The sequence below is a fragment of the Grampus griseus genome, assembly GCF_964374135.1.
Source record: "Grampus griseus genome assembly, chromosome: 4".
Lineage (NCBI taxonomy): Eukaryota > Metazoa > Chordata > Mammalia > Artiodactyla > Delphinidae > Grampus > Grampus griseus.
This window is the reverse complement of record NC_138997.1, coordinates 110,820,995-110,839,761: the sequence shown is the minus strand read 5'-3', so window position 1 is coordinate 110,839,761 and position 18,767 is coordinate 110,820,995. Positions and strand designations below refer to the sequence as shown.

At 44.3% G+C, this 18,767-nt stretch overlaps 1 protein-coding gene across 2 annotated transcripts in view; it reads right to left on the bottom strand.

The window, feature by feature from the left end:
* NPNT (nephronectin) overlaps positions 1-12,073 on the bottom strand; it is a 75,930-nt gene extending 63,857 nt beyond the window's left edge. For both annotated transcript variants that reach the window (XM_082653507.1, XM_082653506.1), the window contains exons 1-2: positions 11,860-12,073; positions 9,537-9,637 (exon numbers count right to left, since the gene is read on the bottom strand). In XM_082653507.1, the coding sequence (XP_082509633.1) occupies positions 9,537-9,637; positions 11,860-11,930 (172 nt within the window). In that variant the 5' untranslated portion in view covers positions 11,931-12,073. The remainder of the gene's footprint in view (positions 1-9,536; positions 9,638-11,859) is intronic.
* Between the last annotated feature and the right edge of the window lie 6,694 nt (positions 12,074-18,767).

Genomic DNA, 18,767 nt, shown 5'->3' with positions numbered 1-18,767 from the left:
CCTCCAGGTTGATATAGGGTGACAATTCTTGGACAGGTTAGATCCTTGGTTGGTGCTGATCTCTGGGGAAAGGCATTCAAAGTCCCTTTCTCTGTTTCTCCCAAGGAGATGGGGCACTTACTGGGGCCCTCTCCAGACACATCCTGTTGAGCCTTTCTCTTTCTTTTTTTTTTTTCTTTTTTTTGAGAGAGAGATTCTCCTAGGGCATATGTATCCCAGAGTTTCAGGTTCCATTGCCAATGGAGCTTCAGGAGTGCATGAGGATTAACCTTTCCTCATACTCCAGTGAAAACAAGTTAAGTTTGTGTCTGGACGGTGACATGAGACTCTGCTTTGAGTCTATTCAGGCCCCAGTGGCTTATTTAAAGCAGCCCTCCATGAGATCCAGATGAACTAGAATAAAAACTTAGGGTCTGGGGGCTTCCCTGGTGGCGCAGTGGTTGAGAATCTGCCTGCCAATGCAGGGGACATGGGTTCGAGCCCTGGTCTGGGAAGATCCCACATGCCGCGGAGCGATTGGGCCCGTGAGCCACAGCTACTGAGCCTGCGCGTCTGGAGCCGGTGCTCCGCAACAAGAGAGGCCGCGACAGTGAGAGGCCCGCGCACCGCGATGAAGAGTGGCCCCCGCTCACCGCAACTAGAGAAAGCCCTCGCACAGAAACGAAGACCCAACACAGCCAAAAATAAATTTAAAAAAATAAAAAAAAAAAAACTAAGGGTCTGGGCTTCCCTGGTGGCGCAGTGGTTGAGAGTCCGCCTGCCGATGCAGAGAACACGGGTTCGTGCCCCGGTGCAGGAAGATCCCACACGCCACGGAGTGGCTGGGCCCGTGAGCCATGGCCGCTGAGCCTGCGCATCTGGAGCCTGTGCTCCTCAACGGGAGAGGCCACAACAGTGAGAGGCCCGTGTACCGCAAAAAAAAAAAAAAAAAAAAAAAAACTAAGGTCATTTGGGCTCCTTTGCACACCTATAACAATCAGGAGCTTTGGGGAAATGAGCACTGGTCAAAGATTTTGTTGTTCCTGGGCTCACTGGCCCTTACTCCAAGTAACAGCATAAGTAGGATAAATGATGCCTGGAAGCCATGTTTGTGCCTCACCTCTTACCCCAAGTTATAATTTGCATGAAAATGAGTAAGTACATACAAAATGGTAATGACTTTTCATACTGATATTCAATGAATACAAAAATAATAACTCATACAAAATTGATACAAAAAATTCTCCCACTGATTTCTTTACAGAGCCTCCTAATACTGGATCCTAGGAGACACCTATCTGTACTCCATTCCCAATGCCTCTGGGTACCAATTCCATCAACTGCTGACTGATTTTTAAAATACATGGGCTGAAAAAAAAAAGAAAAGAAAAAATATATGGACTAGCTTTTAATTAATATTACAGCAAACTTGACACTGTCAGAGATCCTAACTTGACACTGTCTTTTGTCTAACCTGGAATTGTCCACCCAAAGCCCTGTACTATACAGTTCACCCATCACTGCTAGATATTCTGGGCTGAATCAAGCTGAGTCATCAGAAAGCTAAGTATGTATAACGTTTCTGAAGCTGCTTGTAAAATAGTTTTCTATGAACTGCAGTTCTAGAGTAAGGGTCTCTTCTTAGGTTGGAGGCTCTTCTATGAACAGCTTTACAAAACCACCACTTGCTTCATGATAAACACGTTGCTGTAGCCCCTTCCACTCCATCATTCAACCCCACTCTCTGAAGACCACATGAAAGTCTTTTTTCAGTACTATATGTGGGAAAAGCCATAATTTCCCCAAATAACTGGCTTGATTTTTCCCCAACAAACAACATGAATTATATAAGCAATGAAACTTCCCTTTTTCCTTTGGCTAGCAGCAACTAAGAGATAAATTATGAAACATTAATTTAAATCCTATGGCTTACATATCTGCGCTTATTAACTCGCCTCCCAACATCTTATCTTTTATTCTATCCTTTTTTCTTCCTCTAGCCATTGTTAATTCTATCTTCCTATTTTACTGCATTCATTCCTGGAATCCACTTCACATCCTTTCCCACACAAGGTAGGGCATAAAAACATAGAAGTAAGTCCATTCTATTCGTCTTTTAAGGTATCTTCTAAGGAATCAAAAATAGAAAATGACTGAATGGAAGGTTTCCACTCTGTATTATCCGTGATTTAATCACCTTTAAGTTACATATTTCATATAAGAAAACTTATAAAAATAAAATGAGAGCTCTTCAACAACTGTACTTACATAAAAATAGGATGACTATCTCTCCCATATCTGTATGTATATAACAGTGATGATGAATGTGTAAAGATATTCACTACAGCATATTTTGTAAAAACAAAACATTGAAAACCACCTAAATGTACATAAATAGGGGATTTTTTAATTAATTAATTTAAAATTAATTATGGTACATCCCTATTTAAAAGAGATATGATACACCCATATTTAAAAGAATGAGTCAGGGGCTTCCCTGGTGGCGCAGTGGTTGGGAGTCCGCCTGCTGATGCAGGTGACGCGGGTTCGTGCCCCGGTCCGGGAGGATCCCACATGCGGCGGAGCGGCTGGGCCCGTGAGCCATGGCCGCTGAGCCTACGCGTCCGGAGCCTGTGCTCCGCAACGGGAGAGGCCACAACAGTGAGAGGCCCGCATACCGCAAAAAAAAAAAGGCTGATGGGAAAAATTTTTAAACCTGCACAAAATCGGTGGGAAAGGGGCAAAAGTATCTGTTACGGTGGTGGGAGAGGGGAGGAGTGATGAGGATTAGACCATTATAACCCTTCTCTCGTTCCCTTTCATCTCCCCCGTGATGAAGGCGCAGCCCCTGTGATGAATATCTTCCATTACTCACTGAAGGAAACTGCAAGGAATCACTCAGCATCTCTGGATTCGCTTTAAAAGCAAGCAATTGATTCAACTGACTGAAAATGCGGGGAGATGCAAGAGGGAAGAGATATGGGAACATAGGTATATGTATAACTGATTCACTTTGTTATAAAGCAGAAACTAACACACCATTGTAAAGCAATTATACTCCAATAAAGATTAAAAAAAAAAGAAAATGCATATAACATGAATTCTACGGATGAAAACCACCATTACCATTGCTACAGAAAGGGGTGGGGGAAGCACACCTACATTTTCCAAAGCTTATCAAAAAGTTTCCCAGTAGCAAAGTGCTGTTTCTGGGCTGGAAGCGGCTCCTCAGGACCAGGTGTACGCGCACGTGCGCTTTCAGGTAGCATCTCCTTGTGGCAGGTATGTGAGGGCAGACGGAGCAGCTGAAGCCCACTGAAGGGCTTCCCTTGATTTGACCTGACCTCCCAGGCTGAGAAGTGCTAAAATTTTCTAGTCTGTAAAGGTTAAGACCTTCCCAGATTAATTTATGAGGGGATCTAAGGAAATTAGTAGCTCTCAACAGTATGATATAAAGATCAGTACTAATGCGGGGAAAGAATGAAGGAACAAGGTAATTTCTGTGAACCTTAACTTTCAAGACGACACATACTCCAAAACTACCTATGGAAAAAGGTCAAACTTCTTCAACACTGATTCTAGTTTGGAATCTGCATTCCAAGACCACTTGAAGTCACCCAAAGTACATGCTGTTCTTAACCTTTTCATGGAAAGTGGTGGTTGGATAATCTTAATCAAAAAACGGACTTGCTAAGGATTTGGAGATTCAGGTTTAGCGCTGAAAGTAGTTATAAGATTGTCCACTGCTTTGCATTTATTCCTACCTCAAAAAATAAAACATGAGATTTTGCATTCTCACCCCAAAATTAGAGGAGGAAGCTGATAAACATTAAGACAGTGAAGCGTGCTCAGCTCCATTAAGCTGGCCTGGGACCTGCTGGCAATCTTCAACACGGCTCTGAGCAGCACAACCTGCCTTGAGATTCCCAGTTACTCCTGGAGCGTGTACAGTTGTATGGATATAAAAACCTGCTTCATCTATAAAATGTTGATTCATGGCCAGTGGAGGTTGCCATGGTTGTTCACTACTAATGGAAAGGCACTCACTAGGAACAGTAGGGGAACACTATGTGTGGCCTTCAAAGTCACTTCCAGGGACTTCCTTGGTGGCACAGTGGTTAAGAATCCGCCTGCCAATGCAGGGGACACGGGTTTGAGCCCTGGTCTGGGAAGATCCCACATGCCACGGAGCAACTAAGCCCGTGTGCCCCAACTACTGAGCCTGTGCTCTAGAGCCCGCAAGACACAACTACTGAGCCCGAGTGCCACAACTACTGAAGCCTGTGTGCCTAGAGCCCGTACTCTGCAACAAAGAGAAACCCTCACAATGAGAAGCCCGCACACTGCAATGAAGAGTATCCCTCACCCCCTGCAACTAGAGAAAGCCTGTGCACAGCAACGAAGAACCAATGCAGCCAAAAATAAATAAAATAAATTTTAAAAAAATTTTTTAAAAAGTCACTTCCAATATTTCTTGTTTACTCTTAACTATTTTAAAGAAAGTACTCAAAATCCAAAAAATCAAAGAAGGGTGTAATCTATATACTTTTGTGACTAGGGACAGGAAATCAATGACCGACATAGGGAGCAAAAATGTAAAAATCATGTTTCTTTTAAGAGGCTGATTTCTGAACCCAGATATGAATAAGGAATGAAATATGAAGTGAACACTTAAATGTTTCACTTACCAAATCAAAATTCTCTGCTTAAACTAATAACCATTTCATTTGAAATACAGAAATAAATAATTCAATGCTTTGTTCATCATTCTTTCTAGTGGTCCACGATCATTAGCCATAAGATACATTATCCAAGTGAAATTATTTGACAACTCCAAAACAGTTTCAGAATGAATTACTGTTTCTCAGCCCTTAAGTTGCACTAACCTGTAAGTTTATCTAGCGCTGATAAAAATCCAGAATTTTCACTTTACATGGCAATTGTACAGTTGTAGTCTTTACTAACTTCAGAGAGGAGGGAGGAGAAAATGAGGTTTAGAACTAATAAAGCAAAGCAAACTCTGGGAGTAGGTTTCACTTCTCAACAAAATCTCCAAAGAAACATAACAAAACACCTGCATTTTGCCTGGTCTTAAGGAAAAATGATACAAAACCATCCTAATTTATATAAATTCTTTCAAAAACCACAAATTGCTCAATGACAGCCAAAGAACTCAGGAACTGAACAGCTTTGTTGAAACCTAGAACTAGTTGTATTTTGAGTTTTTCTTCATACCTTTACAAAGTGCTTTCAACAGAAACACTACTGTTATAGCCACATATAGAGCCAACTGTCCAAGTAAAGTAAACAGAAAGACAACCATACAGAAATGCAATATCTAGATCCTATATACCCTTTTCAATATTAAGGAAGTTCTCAGATGGGGTTTAGAGCTGCAGGGCACCTTAGAAATCCACTTGTAAAATAAGAAAACTGCAGCTGAGAAATGTTAAATGGCTAATCAGGTACAAAAGTCAGGGCTCCACTCAGCTGTCCCTAATTGTTTAGTGCTTTTAGTTAAGAACTGTTTCCACGGAATACATGGCTTTTTAAAATCAGATATACAAACCCTGAGAAACCTTTATTACAGAGATCTCCACTTGAGTAGAGAAATTGTTAAAATAATTAAAATGAAATGTGCCATTAACAAGATGGAAAAGTTAAGGAAGTTAAATAGAATAACTACAGAGCAAGAAACAAGTATTTTGTGATAATCTAAGTGATTAAGGCGCTGTGTGCTGTAAATATGGAAGCATCGGTGTGTTATAAACATATTAAGAAATTTCCCGTTTACAATCAAGAGCCATATCAATAGTCAATAAAGGTAAAGCCCAAGACAATTAACTGGAAAACCCAATTCTGAATTCTCAACATGTAGAGATCTGTTTATAAGTCAAGAACACAGAACAAAGAATCAAAGGATAGAAAGAAGGTACGGGTATGATCTCTAAAAGAACAATGAAAACATAACCTGCCTATGTCTGGAATAGGTCATGCTTTCCCCAGTGGGGCGGGAATATTGGGTGGCACAGGCGGGAGGCAGAAGGACAGCTCCTGTGCCTGTTTGGGTAGCAGCTCTGGTCCTTCCTTCCTCAGTCCCAGAGGGAAGGGCGGGAAGTCTGGTTGAACACGGCTTTGCGGGTGGACTTGGTGAGGCAGGAGAGAGGCTGGGCAACGCAAGCCCCCTGCCATGTCCATTGTCCTCTCCCAACAAGTCTATGGAAAGGGGGGCAGCAAGTGAAAATGAAACGCAGCATGTTTTGTGTAAATACATATACTCGACTCACACAATATTGAGTCAATATGTCTCACATATGCTCAACCAAACGGAGGTAAACACTCACCCAAGGGTCAGTGCTCTAGGGTGTGAGACCTGACAAACAGTACGATGAGGGTATGGTCTCCCCCAACTTACACATCTTCTAAGGGATAAATTGGGAGCTTCTACATGCAGGTGGGAACAGTTTCCTTTTGCTTTGCTGTGCTGATTTGAAGGAAAATTCCAAAGTGAATCATTCAGAAAAACGAGAACCAGGGCACTTTTGCTAAGGAAGGGAGAATGCTCCTCATGGGAAAGAGAACTCTGAGATTATCTAAGGGTCAGGAAGGCAAAAACATTTTTCACATTAGATTTCCCAGAAGCTGTTTGGAGTTTTTATAGGTAATCCATTACCAGATGTAACTGTTAAAGAATAGCAAGGTACTTTCCTTGAATAAATATAGTGACAAAGGTTTTAATTTCACAAAAGGTTTCTTTAAAAATTAATCAGGACTTTTCCATTTGTCCCCGACAAGCCTTGTTTTGCCGCCATTCTTTCTTCCCACTCTGAGGTGACCACATTCCTCTACCTGTTTACAGCAAAACAAAGACAGGGGGATCTCTGAACTGGCAAGAGACTTTTGGACCATCTGAGGTTCTGCAAAAATAAAACACAGACAAGGCAGCATCCATCTGTGAACTCATTTTTACAACTCTGCCATCTGTAATATTAATGGTAAAGATCCCTCTGGCCCTTTTTAGTTTAAGGCATTTTGTTTTATTGCAACACAGAACCTTGGAACCATTTTTTTATTTCAGCAGTATAAATGCAAAAATGCATATATCATGCCTAAAGAACAAAGAATCTGATAGCATGGGTATGTCCCATCCCAGAACACTGTCAGTAGCAGTAGTCCTTTATATTTCTTTAATTTCACCAAACACACATAACAGTGTTTATTCTGTGCCAGTAGTTTCACGTGCTTTACAAATCATAACTTACTTAAGCCGTGTTGTGGTCCTAGGAGGTATTGTACTATTTTAGATCCATTTTAGTGACGAGGAAAATGAAGCACGGAGGGACTGAATAACCTGATCAAGGTCACACAGCTAATAAGAGGTGGAACTAATTTAAACCCAGGCAATCTAGCTCCAGAGTCCACGTTCCCTCCATTATGCTGCCTCTCAAACTTCCACCAAATCGAAGGTAAACTGTGATCTGTGCAGGATCACCTTACGCGTTTATTACCATTTCAGTAATTACCTCATGCCATGTTGTAGCTTCCTCGGATTCAGTAACAGGAAGGAAAAGATAAGTACTATCCAATGCTATATTTGACCACTGTGCAGTCTTTTAGAATCAAAATGAAGGGATAGAAAATAATAGAATAGTGTCCCATATCTGCTGGGAAAGCTACTGTGCAGAAAGTGGAACGCTAGGAAATCACTTGGATGTTTAAGTTTTGTAAAGCCACTGGACCTTTCAAAGGTCTTTAAACTCATTCAAATTCAGAACTGCCAAGCCAGTATGTATTAGAGAAAATTTAATTCCGAGGTAAAGAGACATAAAACAGCTCCTAGAGGTTCTTTCTGGGGAATTCCACAGGTGATGAACCTCTAAGAGATCGAGTTTTCTCCGCGGAATTCTTTTAGCACATCTGGCAGAGTGCAAATATACTCCTCCGCGTGCTTCTGCCGACTGCCCTGACACGCTGCCTTCATGGAAGGTGTACTCCACTGAGCTCAGGGCACTCTGCCAGGCAGCCTTGTCCTGGGTGGGGCTGGCGGCCTGTGCACACCCAAAGCACTGCAACATTTGCTTTGGGAGTGTCCTGAAAATTAAGGCAGTGAAGGAGGAGGAAACTGTCTCCCTTCCTGCAAAGAAACTACTTATTTTTTATTCAGGAGAGATGTGTGTATTGGGTCAAGAGAAGAATCCTCTCTTCACCCTTTGCTTATCAACACCGGATTGCTCTTCAAATTCCACACCTGTGCCCTCCAGCTGTGCAAATACCTCTGGCCCTGTGGCATAAGACTTTATTTCACCAGGTACCATTCTTCTTTTTTGACCATCTTCCCTTAAAAACAACGGGAATAGACCAACCAGTGGGAGCACAGAAACTTAACCTAGTTCTTTTGTTTACTGAAAACTGAAGTTACCACCATCTGCCTTTATAAAAAGCAGCAATGACCCAACTGTGCAAAACGTCTGGCCCAGTGGCTTGCAGGGAGCAGGTAGACAAACTTTAGTCCCCTTTACCTTTCCATCCCTAACCAGAGAGGTCAACCTGGGACTGTCACTCTCCCTCCTTCACAAAGTTAAGGACAGACATCACGCACAGTTCTCAAAGACTGAAATAGCTGAGGGAGTGCCTAGCTTTCCAAACTGGGATCTACCTGATTCCTCATCCTGCCAGCACTTCTCTAAGGCAGGCTCCTCCCTTTCCAGCTCCAGACTTAACTATCCTTCCCTATTTCTCTAAGCCCCTTTCTCAGCAGCAGTAAACACTGGGATATATGACACCCAACTCAGTTCCCACTATCTAACCAGACATGCCAACCTTGTGCTCCAAAGATATGCCGGAAATTTACTTGGTAGTTTGTGGATTCTTTTGTTAGGGAGAGTGGGATAAAATGTTAAGATCCAGATAAAATGCTGGGAATGAATTTCTCAAACTTCTGGGATGTGGCTCTGACTTCTACCATTAAAATACCCATTTGTGATCATGTAAAATAAAAATCAGTGTTCTGATTGGGTACTTATTACGTGATGTCGATTACTCATGGAACTTAAAGATGATGGGGTTTTTTCCAGAGGTATTATTGGATTATACTGGGTGGTCCATTTAGAAGCCAGTCAATACCATCTCACTTCAAAAAAAAAGGTTTACAAATAGGCCAGTTTATACAACAGCCATGGTAAGGAATTTATAAGTGCTACAAGGTTCAGAGTTTATTTAGTGTAAATACAGTCTAGACTCACTATCTTACTTCCACCTCAGAGCCCAGAGCAAAGGGAAGAGTAAGCCTGATGGGAAAACAAGAGCTGGAGGTATGGGGGACAAAAGCTAAAACGAGCGTCCTAGGTGGCTCTCTGTGAATAACAAAACTGGCACCTTCCTACAGGTGGCTCAGGTTGGAAAGTGGCAGAATAAGAGGTCAGGGACTGCAGATTCCATCAGAACCACACCACCAAGCCTTGCTCATAAATGAGCCCTCCGATGTGCAGAGCGAAGCCATGACGGATGGTGGACAGCCCGCCCTCAAAGGAAGCTGAAGTCCCAGGGGTGATACTCACGCTGACACTGTCCCCAGGACCGGCGGGCCCAGGCCCAGCAGCAGTCAATCCTCCCACCATAACGACACAGGCCAATGGATGACACTATTTGCCTGGGCCACCTACCAAACAAAAAGATTCGAATTAAATAAAGACACTTTCGAAATTAAAAATAATTTCCTCTTTGTTATTACTTTGGAAAAAAATTTTAATCACACCCAACAACTTTCTATGAACTCCTTCATGCCTGAAGAAATAAAACAATAACACACCTTCAGGGAAATAGTTCTGCCATGATCTAATTTCAAACATCAGACAAACGCAGATACAACCGCCCAAGAGTAGGGGGGTGGGAAAGGGAGGGGAAGAGCCTTTCTTACAAGGAAAGAGCACCAGCTAAAACCAAGAATTCTCAAGGCTGCCACTCATAGGATGGTTTCTGAAGCTTGAAATAAAACAGATTCCTCAAAGGCCCACACCTGTTCCTGAGAGGAAAGTCAGTTTTGACTGATACACTGTAAACTGAAAAGTATTAAGTAAGACATGTCAAAGCAGAAAGAAAAATTTTTTCTGCCTTATATAACAGGTACATGTGGGAAGGAGAAGGAAGGGGGGTTTCTCAAAATCAAATGAAACAGAACTCTTTTCCAGGTATGACTCTTCTTCAGAAAAAGTTCCCAGAAAATAATGTACTTGAGAAAGAAGACTAAATAAAACCAAGGAGAGTTTAAAGTGTAGCTAACATCTCAAGTGTCCTTGTGGTTTGAAACTTTCCTGCACCAACTATTCGTGTTACCGTCCTCTCTAATGTAAATAAGGACTAAAGCAAGCACTCGATTTCAGGATAAGATTTACTACCAGATTCCACTTTGACACCTTATTTGGTAAATCGGTTCGTTGTTTAGATTCACACCTACCTCAATGACATTTTCCCCCTAGAGGGTCAATATTTTAATTGTCTGTTTTAGACATCTTTTTAAGGCTGTATGGAAATCTTATACATAATCATGTGATGTATTTCTTGTTGCAAATATGAGTGCAAAGAAACGCACAACAGACACGAATGTGGGCAAATAATTACTTTAATAAAATAAAACAGCCTCTGGCCGCTACCCACGTTTTTTTTAGCTCCCTAATCTTTTCAATTCCCCTTCCTTTCATCTCCCCCTTATGCCCCCAAGCCCAAAGGACAAATAACCACGAACTTTCCATTTCCTCCAACCAGGTGGTAAACCAGCGGCTGCGCTTCTTCTCTTCAGCGCTCCACTGGCTTCCCTCCGTTCCTTCCAGGTAGAAGAAAACCAATCAATTGTGGAATTGATTCGTTCCAAGATTGCAGGAAAAACAGGTGCGGCAGTCTTTCCGGCTGCGCGGGGGCGGGAGTGTGGGTGCCGGTCGTTGCCTGAGGGCGACTGCAGGGCGGTGTGACCCAAGTTAAAAACTCTCCTGGCTGCTCCTGCCTCGTTTCGGGGCGACTCTGGTCTGCAATTGCGCCGAGGTGGGGTAACCGAGCACGCCCTCCCTACACACACACAGACACACACACACAGAGAGACACACACACACACACACACACACACGCACACACACGCACACACACAGTCGCGGGAACCGATCCGGCGATGGGGAAGAGGGCTCCGCGCGCAGAGGCGGGAGGAGAGGCTGAGTGACAGCGGAGCGGAGCACAGCCTTGGGTTGTTGGAACCTGTCAGAGCACGCAGGAGTCAGGCTCGCCCTAAGTCTCGGGAGCTGTGTGTGCGTACAGACACACAGACACCACACAGACACACGCACGCACGCAAAGTTCCCCACCCCCGCCAAGGAAACCAAGTGGGGAGGCAAACAGGTCCCTCCCTGGAAGCCCAGTCGCTTCCTCTCCCCACCCTTTGTGTGAGCTGCCCTGACAGCTCCCAGCCGGGATTTGGCCCCGACCACCTAGAAGTTTCCCCACTGCAGAGCTGTCTAAACCAAGAGCGAGAGTTTCCCAGCCAAGAGATGTCCCGCGCGTCACCTCCTCTGGGGCGGCTAACCCGCGCCCTCAGAACCCAGACGCCCGGCTCGAGCCTCCCCTCTCTCCCAGCCCTCTTTGCCGAGCCGTGGATGGGCGGCTCGCGCCGCCGCGCAGCCTCTCCCGGGGAGCCGTGGCCGGGTTCCCAGACTCGCAGGGGGCGCGCCCTCCAGGCCTCGGGCAGCCACTGGTAGAGAGGGCGGCTCGACGGCTCTCCTCCCGCCGAGGCTGTGCGGTGGCCCAACTTCTGGAGAGAGAGCAGAGAGGGGGAACCCCAGGGCGGTGTGAAATTAGCGCTGCAACGAGCAGGAGAGGGCGCCCCGGGGTCCGACTCACCTCCCGTCGAACTCCGCGGCCGCCTGCAGATAGAGCGAGGACCCGAGCACCAGCGCCAGGAGGAAATCCATGTTGGGCGACGAGTCCCGCGCGGCGGCTCAGCTGCGCGCGGCGAGCAGGTTGGGGGTGCTGGGCTCGCAGGAGGCGCGCTCGGCTCCCCTGAGGAGCTGCGGCAGCCGGGAACCCCTGCGGCCGCCGCGGCTACTGCTGCTACTCTCGGAGGAGGGCGGCGCGGCGCGCAGCCGGAGCAGGTCTGCGCGCGGCGTCCCGAGCCCCCTCCGACTCCCTCCCCGAGAGGGGAGGTGCTGCAGGGGAAGCTGCGCCGCCTGCGGGGAGGGGCGGGGGGCGCGCGTGCGCCCGACTAGCCGCTCTCGGGGCCCCGGGTGAGGGGTGAGGGCGCTCGGCCCGGCTGCGGGAAGCTCGGGGGGCGGGGGCGCCGCGGGAAGGCAGCGTCTCTTGGGGACCAGCCAAGCGGGGTGAGCGCCAGGCTGGGAGGAAAGTTGCAAGCCTGGCCTGGGCTGGAGAGAGCAGGGTGCTCGGCAGGAAAGGCAGAGCCGGGGAGGAAAGGGGCCCGGGGCGGAGGTGCGCGCTCCGCGGGTTCCTTCAGAGCAGGTGGTGACCGAAGGGGCGAGCCGCAGCTTTCACCGGAGGGCGAAGTCCAAGATGAGAGAGGTTTGTGGGACTGGAGCTGAGCAGTGTCTGCATGTAGTGAAAGCGCAGCACGACTTGGACAAATTAGCAAAGGCAAACTCCGGGAGTTTGCTTCTCCCGCAGAGTTGGCAGAGGCAGATTTTAAAAAATTTTGTAACCAAGCGAAAGAAATGCTTGGCTTCTTTTTCGAGTTTTGAAGAAGAGACGTGCAGACTGTTTCCATCTCTGCCTGCTCAACACTGAGCACATTAGAAGGAGAGCAACGGCTGCCCTTTTAGGGGCACGTGTCCCCCGGAGAGGGAGGGCGGTTACTACTTAGCAGTCCTGTGGTGCCCGATACTGCGGAGATCATTTAGAAAACCATTTTGAACCATCATTGTTCTGTTGTTGCAGAGTAAAATGTATTATAAAAGGACTGTGTTCAAATGAAAACACTCAGTGATTAACCTAAAATGCACGTTAAAACATCAGTCCAATCAAGTCACCACTCTTCCCAAGCCCTACCCGGAATAACTGCCCAGCCCGGTGATCTGGTCTCCCATACCTCTCCTCTAATCCATGGCCTCCGTGCCTTTCTCCCACACTCCAGGCATGCCCCTTGCCTCGGGCCGTTGACTGTTGCTTCTGCCTGGACCCAGATATCGGTATGGCTCCCTTTCTCACTTCAGTCTTTGCTCATATGTCACCTCTTTGAGGAGACGAACCTTGACCACCCTATTTAAAATTGCAACCTGTCCCTGCCTGTTCTAATTTGTCTTTTCTCCAAAGCACTCATCTTCTAGTTTCCTATATAATTTGCTTATTTCTTGTTTTGCATGTCTTCTTTCTGCTAGAATGCAAACTCTACAAGGGCAAGTTTCTTTGTTCAGTGCCTGGCATGTAGTAGGTGCTCCTAAATGTTTACTGAATGAGTTTGTTACATTACAAACTCCACCCCCATCTTTATTGTTTTTTTGAGATTTCTCCAACTTTAAATTTTTAATGGAAAGTTCTGTGGAAGAGGGACCTCATTATCTCTATCTCTTAGTGTGTATAAACACAGGAATTTTCTGCAAGAAAAGGAAAAATAATGGTTTCAACTTAAATGACTCTTTGATTTCCAAGTTGTTTTCTGTTAGCAAAACAAGTTTCTATTTTAATCTCAGGAAATATCCATTCCATTTCAGGCTTGGGACATTATTTTAGGCAAACAGCTTGGTGTCATCCATTTCAGATCTTTCTAAAAATGTAGGAGTCAAAATATTTTTTCTGCAGAAAATCAAATTTTTGTAAGTGTAACGTAGGCCTGGTTCCAGGTTTCAGTGGCTCCTCCTTAGCCATTTTCTTTGTTTATAGGTTCCTGGCTTGAGCAATGGGTGATTAGAGAGAAAGGGGCTAACCTACAGGCTAAAAACTGGAGATAGAACGAAAGGAGGATGAGTGGTAGGTGAAAACAGGACAAATGTCTGGAGTAAGTGCGTAATACCCCCTCTGCCTATCTCTTTTTTCCATATATTTTCTTTGGTCTAGAAAACAGTCCATCTTCCTTCTTTTTTTTTTTTTTAAGTTTTATTGGAATATAGTTGATTTACCATGTTGTGTTAGTTTCACAGCAAAGTGAATCAGCATCTTCCTTCTAAATAGGGACACTCTCCACTTACCCTTTGGATCCAAGCTTAGCTGACAGTTACCCAGGAAGGAAGCCTTTGTGATTTTTCGCGTGCCTGTGGCATGTGCTTCTATAGCCCTATGCGTCCCCTAGAGTAACTCTTAATGCGCTGTGGTGGAACTGCTTCTCTACCAAATCTAGGTTCCCTCGAGACACTAATCTAACCAATAGGAGGGCAAGGGCAGTCGTCATTGTATCCCTTGCGCCCAGCACAATGCCTGGCACAAAGCTTAAATTCAGCAAATATTAAATAGATTGCATTGGGTTGGATTAAATTCTGCCTGGTGAACTTTAGCTTCTCCCTTGAGTCAGCCGTATCTAATTATATCAGTCTTTGTTGAATCATGGAGTGAGGAGACTCTAAAGGAATTCCAAGGTCTAACTGGGTAATCTGCTGCTATTATGACCACCAGTGCCCATTCCAAAAAAAGAGGTGGGGTTCCCATGGGAGTGACATTTCACTATCTCAGTCTTAAAAACAAACAAGAGGACTTCCCTGGTGGTCCAGTTTTTAAGATCCACCTTCCAATGCAGGGGACGTGGAACAATCCCTGGTCAGGGATCTAAGATCCCACATGCAGAGGGGCAACTAAGCCCACATGCTCTAGAGCCCACGTGCCACAGGGAAAGATCCTGCATGCCTCAACTGAGACCCAATGCAGCCAAATATATATATATATAAAATAAGAAAGAACCATACCAAACAGCTTTTAGCAATATCTGTACTTTTCCGGTAGTATGTTTTGGTTAGGTTTCATACCAGATAATGCCACCTTGCAAGGAGTAATCCCAATTTCCTTGCACACAAATAATCATCTATTGCTGGTTACAATGTGATACAGATAAACGGCAAAATAGAACTAAGCGCACACAACTTCCAATACCTGGAAATCAGAAGCTCTTAATTATTTAGTCTTTTTTTTTTTTTCCCCCTGCAAATATTTATTGAAAGCCTACCCTGTACTGGCCATTTCTAGGTGCTAGGACTTCAGCAACAAGACAAAGTCATGCCCCGAAAGAGCTTGCATTGCATTGGGGGAGCAAGACAATATGTGCTATAAAGAGAGGATAAAGGTGTAAATAGAGTAAAGGAAGGATAAGGTGATAGAGATGGGCTGTGATTTTAGGTGGAGTGATATGTTCACCTCTGGGAGATGTCATTTGAGCAGAGTCAGGATAAAGTGAGGGTGTTGGGTAGCGGTAGTGTTCGGGCAAAGGAGAGAGAAAATGTGTTTTCTCTACCAAGTTCTCACAGTGTCAGGCAAGCTGTTAAGCAAGCTATTGTTCCTCCTGTCCCATATGCGGTGGTGACACAGGGACAGGATTACTGCTTCAAAAAATCCTATTAAGAAAAGAGAAGGATGAGGAACACACAGCTGCTCATTCACAGCAGTTTTTTGTTTTTTTGGGTTTTTTTGCGGTACGCAGGCCTCTCACTGTTGTGGCCTCTCCTGTTGCGGAGCACAGGCTCCGGATGCGCAGGCTCAGTGGCCATGGCTCACGGGCTTAGCCGCTCCACGACATGTGGGATCTTCCCAGACCGGGGCACGAACCCGTGTCCCCTGCATCGGCAGGCGGACTCTCAACCACTGAGCCACCAGGGAAGCCCTTCACAGCAGTTTTGACCCCAGGTGAGCAAGAATTACGGAGATGCTCTTCTCTGGCAGCAGAGGGAGGGTCAGACAATCAGGTCACCCCTGCTTCTACTACCTTGTCCATTCATCCATCCTCTAGGGCCACATCAGAAGTGACTATTGGAGCATATGCCTTCCTTGGGGACTGTACATCACTGACAGTTCTTTTTCTACTGGTACAGATTTGAAGGCCTGAGTGTTGCTTTTAAGGAGCTAAGAGAGACCACATTTTCAGGCCAGACTCATGGTTTCTGTGGCTTTAAGATCTCCTTAAAACCCTAATAGACTTCTGATCTAATTGCTTCCAGTCAGTTCCTTGTGCAGATAACATAACCAAAGTCTTTTCTAGTCCTAGTTCTTAAGCCTGCTTTATTTCTTTGATTCCTCGTGTCCATACCTTACTCTTTCATCTTAATGGAGGCCACCTTGAGGCTAGCTGAAATTATAGGGTTGTTTGGGAGGGCCACACCCTTACTCTGATCCTTGCCAGAGGGATCAGATATATATTTATATTAATGTTCAGGGCATAAAAGCAGTTGTCTTTTTCAACCCTGGGAGGCCCAAAATTTCTGGACATTCTCATTTCCTGACATTTCTGCTTGTAAAACAGCCAGTTCTTGCCCGAGGCCATCCCTTTCTTAAGATACCTTGTAAAAGCAACAAGGAGCAGCAAATATACTAACATTCTTATTTTCTATAATGATATTCCTTTTGTCTGGATATACTGTACCTTCCAAGCGAGCACAGTAATAATGTTACAAAATAACATGAGTCACAAGCTTTCCAGCCTACACACAGCAGCTGTAGCTATACCACAATCAGAGCATACCACCCCTTCAAAGAACAGATAATTCTAATACTATTTAAATTCCTCTAAAATATCAAAAAAGAAATGCTTACGAATTATTCCTGAGAAGTCATTGATATCTACACCTGAAAAAATAGCCTTTTCATATGTGCACAAACATACACACATGTACAGATATGAATATCAATGCAAAAGCCCTAAATAAATGATTAGTAAGTACAATCTAGGAATATATTAAAAGAATCCATTACAGTCAAGTTGACAGAAACCTCTATGTGGGTAAACGGTTAACAAAATCCTTTCCCATCCTTCATGAGAATTTGACCTTATGTTAACTTTTTAGCATTGTTCCCCTGGCAACCCGATAAGGTGATTTGTGAACTGTGTAGCTATGTGGCTGGTAAAAATGGACCCCTGATTGGTAAACTGCATTTAGACAGGGAGAACCAAATATGCCAGATGGCAAACCATAGCTTTGGAACAACCTGAGTTCAGTGACTGCGCATGTCCCTTGCAGAGACTGGACACTAGGCCAATAGGGTGGTCACAAAGATGGAACTGAAGACGGATCACCACTGGTTGAATCTGCAAATGTGGGAACCCACGGATAAGGGAGGGCCAACCGTACTACACCATTTTATTTAAGGAGCTTGAGCATCTGTGGCTTTTGGTCTCTGTGGGGGTCCTGGAACCAATCCCCTGCGGATATGGAAGGACAACTGTACTCACTGTCAATGATTCTCATCCATCTTCAAGGAATTCTGCAAAGACAATGAAAGACTTTGTTTGATAGGCCTTCAATTCTATTTTAATATCACTGGAAGAATTGAAATAGGCATGAATGGCTGACCAACACATTAGAAAGCAGTTACAAGAATTATGAAATAGTTATGTTTAGCCTCTTACCTTTCAGCTGTTTTAAATTTGTATCTTAATGATTAGTAGCACAAAACCAAGAGTGGTAACACTGGCCAGCTTCTTTAACACATTACTCCTAATATCTTTGGTTTAACACAATTCAGTTCCTTTCATTAGTGCAAAAATTTAATGCAGGTTGGACAGCTCTCCTAAGTGATCCTTTGCAAGTGGCTATTTGGGCAGCTGGGCCCCTTCTGTCCTGTGGTTTTATCTTCCTGGAGTTCTCCTGTAGCCACGTGGCCAAGGGAGAGAGAGAGCCCAGGCAATTATACCTGGGGGTTTGTGGCATTCCGCTGGCCACTACCTAGTTACATGGCTCCAATGTAACTGCAAGAGAATTTGGAAAATATATTTTTCCAGTGTGCCAAGGAGGAAAATGAAAACTTTTAATGGAATATCTAGCATTGTCTTTGCCATAGCCTCAAGAAATCAGGAAACTTAGTATTTAATTACTGCCAGAAAGAAAACTTAACACTAACTATGACATCACTGAAAAATCATTGTACTTGAAAATCATTCTCCAAAATTCACTTAGTCTATGATTTTCATCATACAGTAAGTCAATATATTTATTTGGGAATTCTTAATGTATAACTCACCCAATTAAATTAGATAAATTGTGTAAAGTACCTAGTCAAGCACATGGTACATGTAATAAGTGCTCAACAAATACTGATTGGTTTTACTGTTGGGAATTAAATGATTCTCTAAGATTTTTTGATGTCTAAGACAGGCAACTGCAAACACTTGCCTGAATATTTTCTATGCCTAAACCATCTCTGACAATGCTGTGTTGTGAATCTCTAATCTCAATTTAGCTTTTATCAAAGTATTTGGGCAAATTCAAAGGTGCCTAAAATACTCTTGCATCCCACTGCCACATGGGGGGAAGTACTAGTTAAGCTTTTCACCTTTCATAATAAATTATCAACCTACTCTTCTGGTCTCTAGAGCATGGATCTGTTCTCAAACAACATGGAAGACTAATTCTTTAGGCAAAACTTCAGTGCTTATAAAAATCCCTCTTAAATGATATTTATGGAAGCCAACCTAGATAAGGGGATGTGCTATCTAACAATTCCTCTTGATTTCCCAGATATTAACCTTGGATCAAGTTAGTCTCTTGGAACTTAACTTAGAACCTGGAAGATTCTTCTCTTACTAAGTTGGACCTACAGCTTAAATGAGTTTATTATAAGATATAGTTAAATAAGATCTGTACCTGCACTTTCTGGAAGATTGTTGTGGA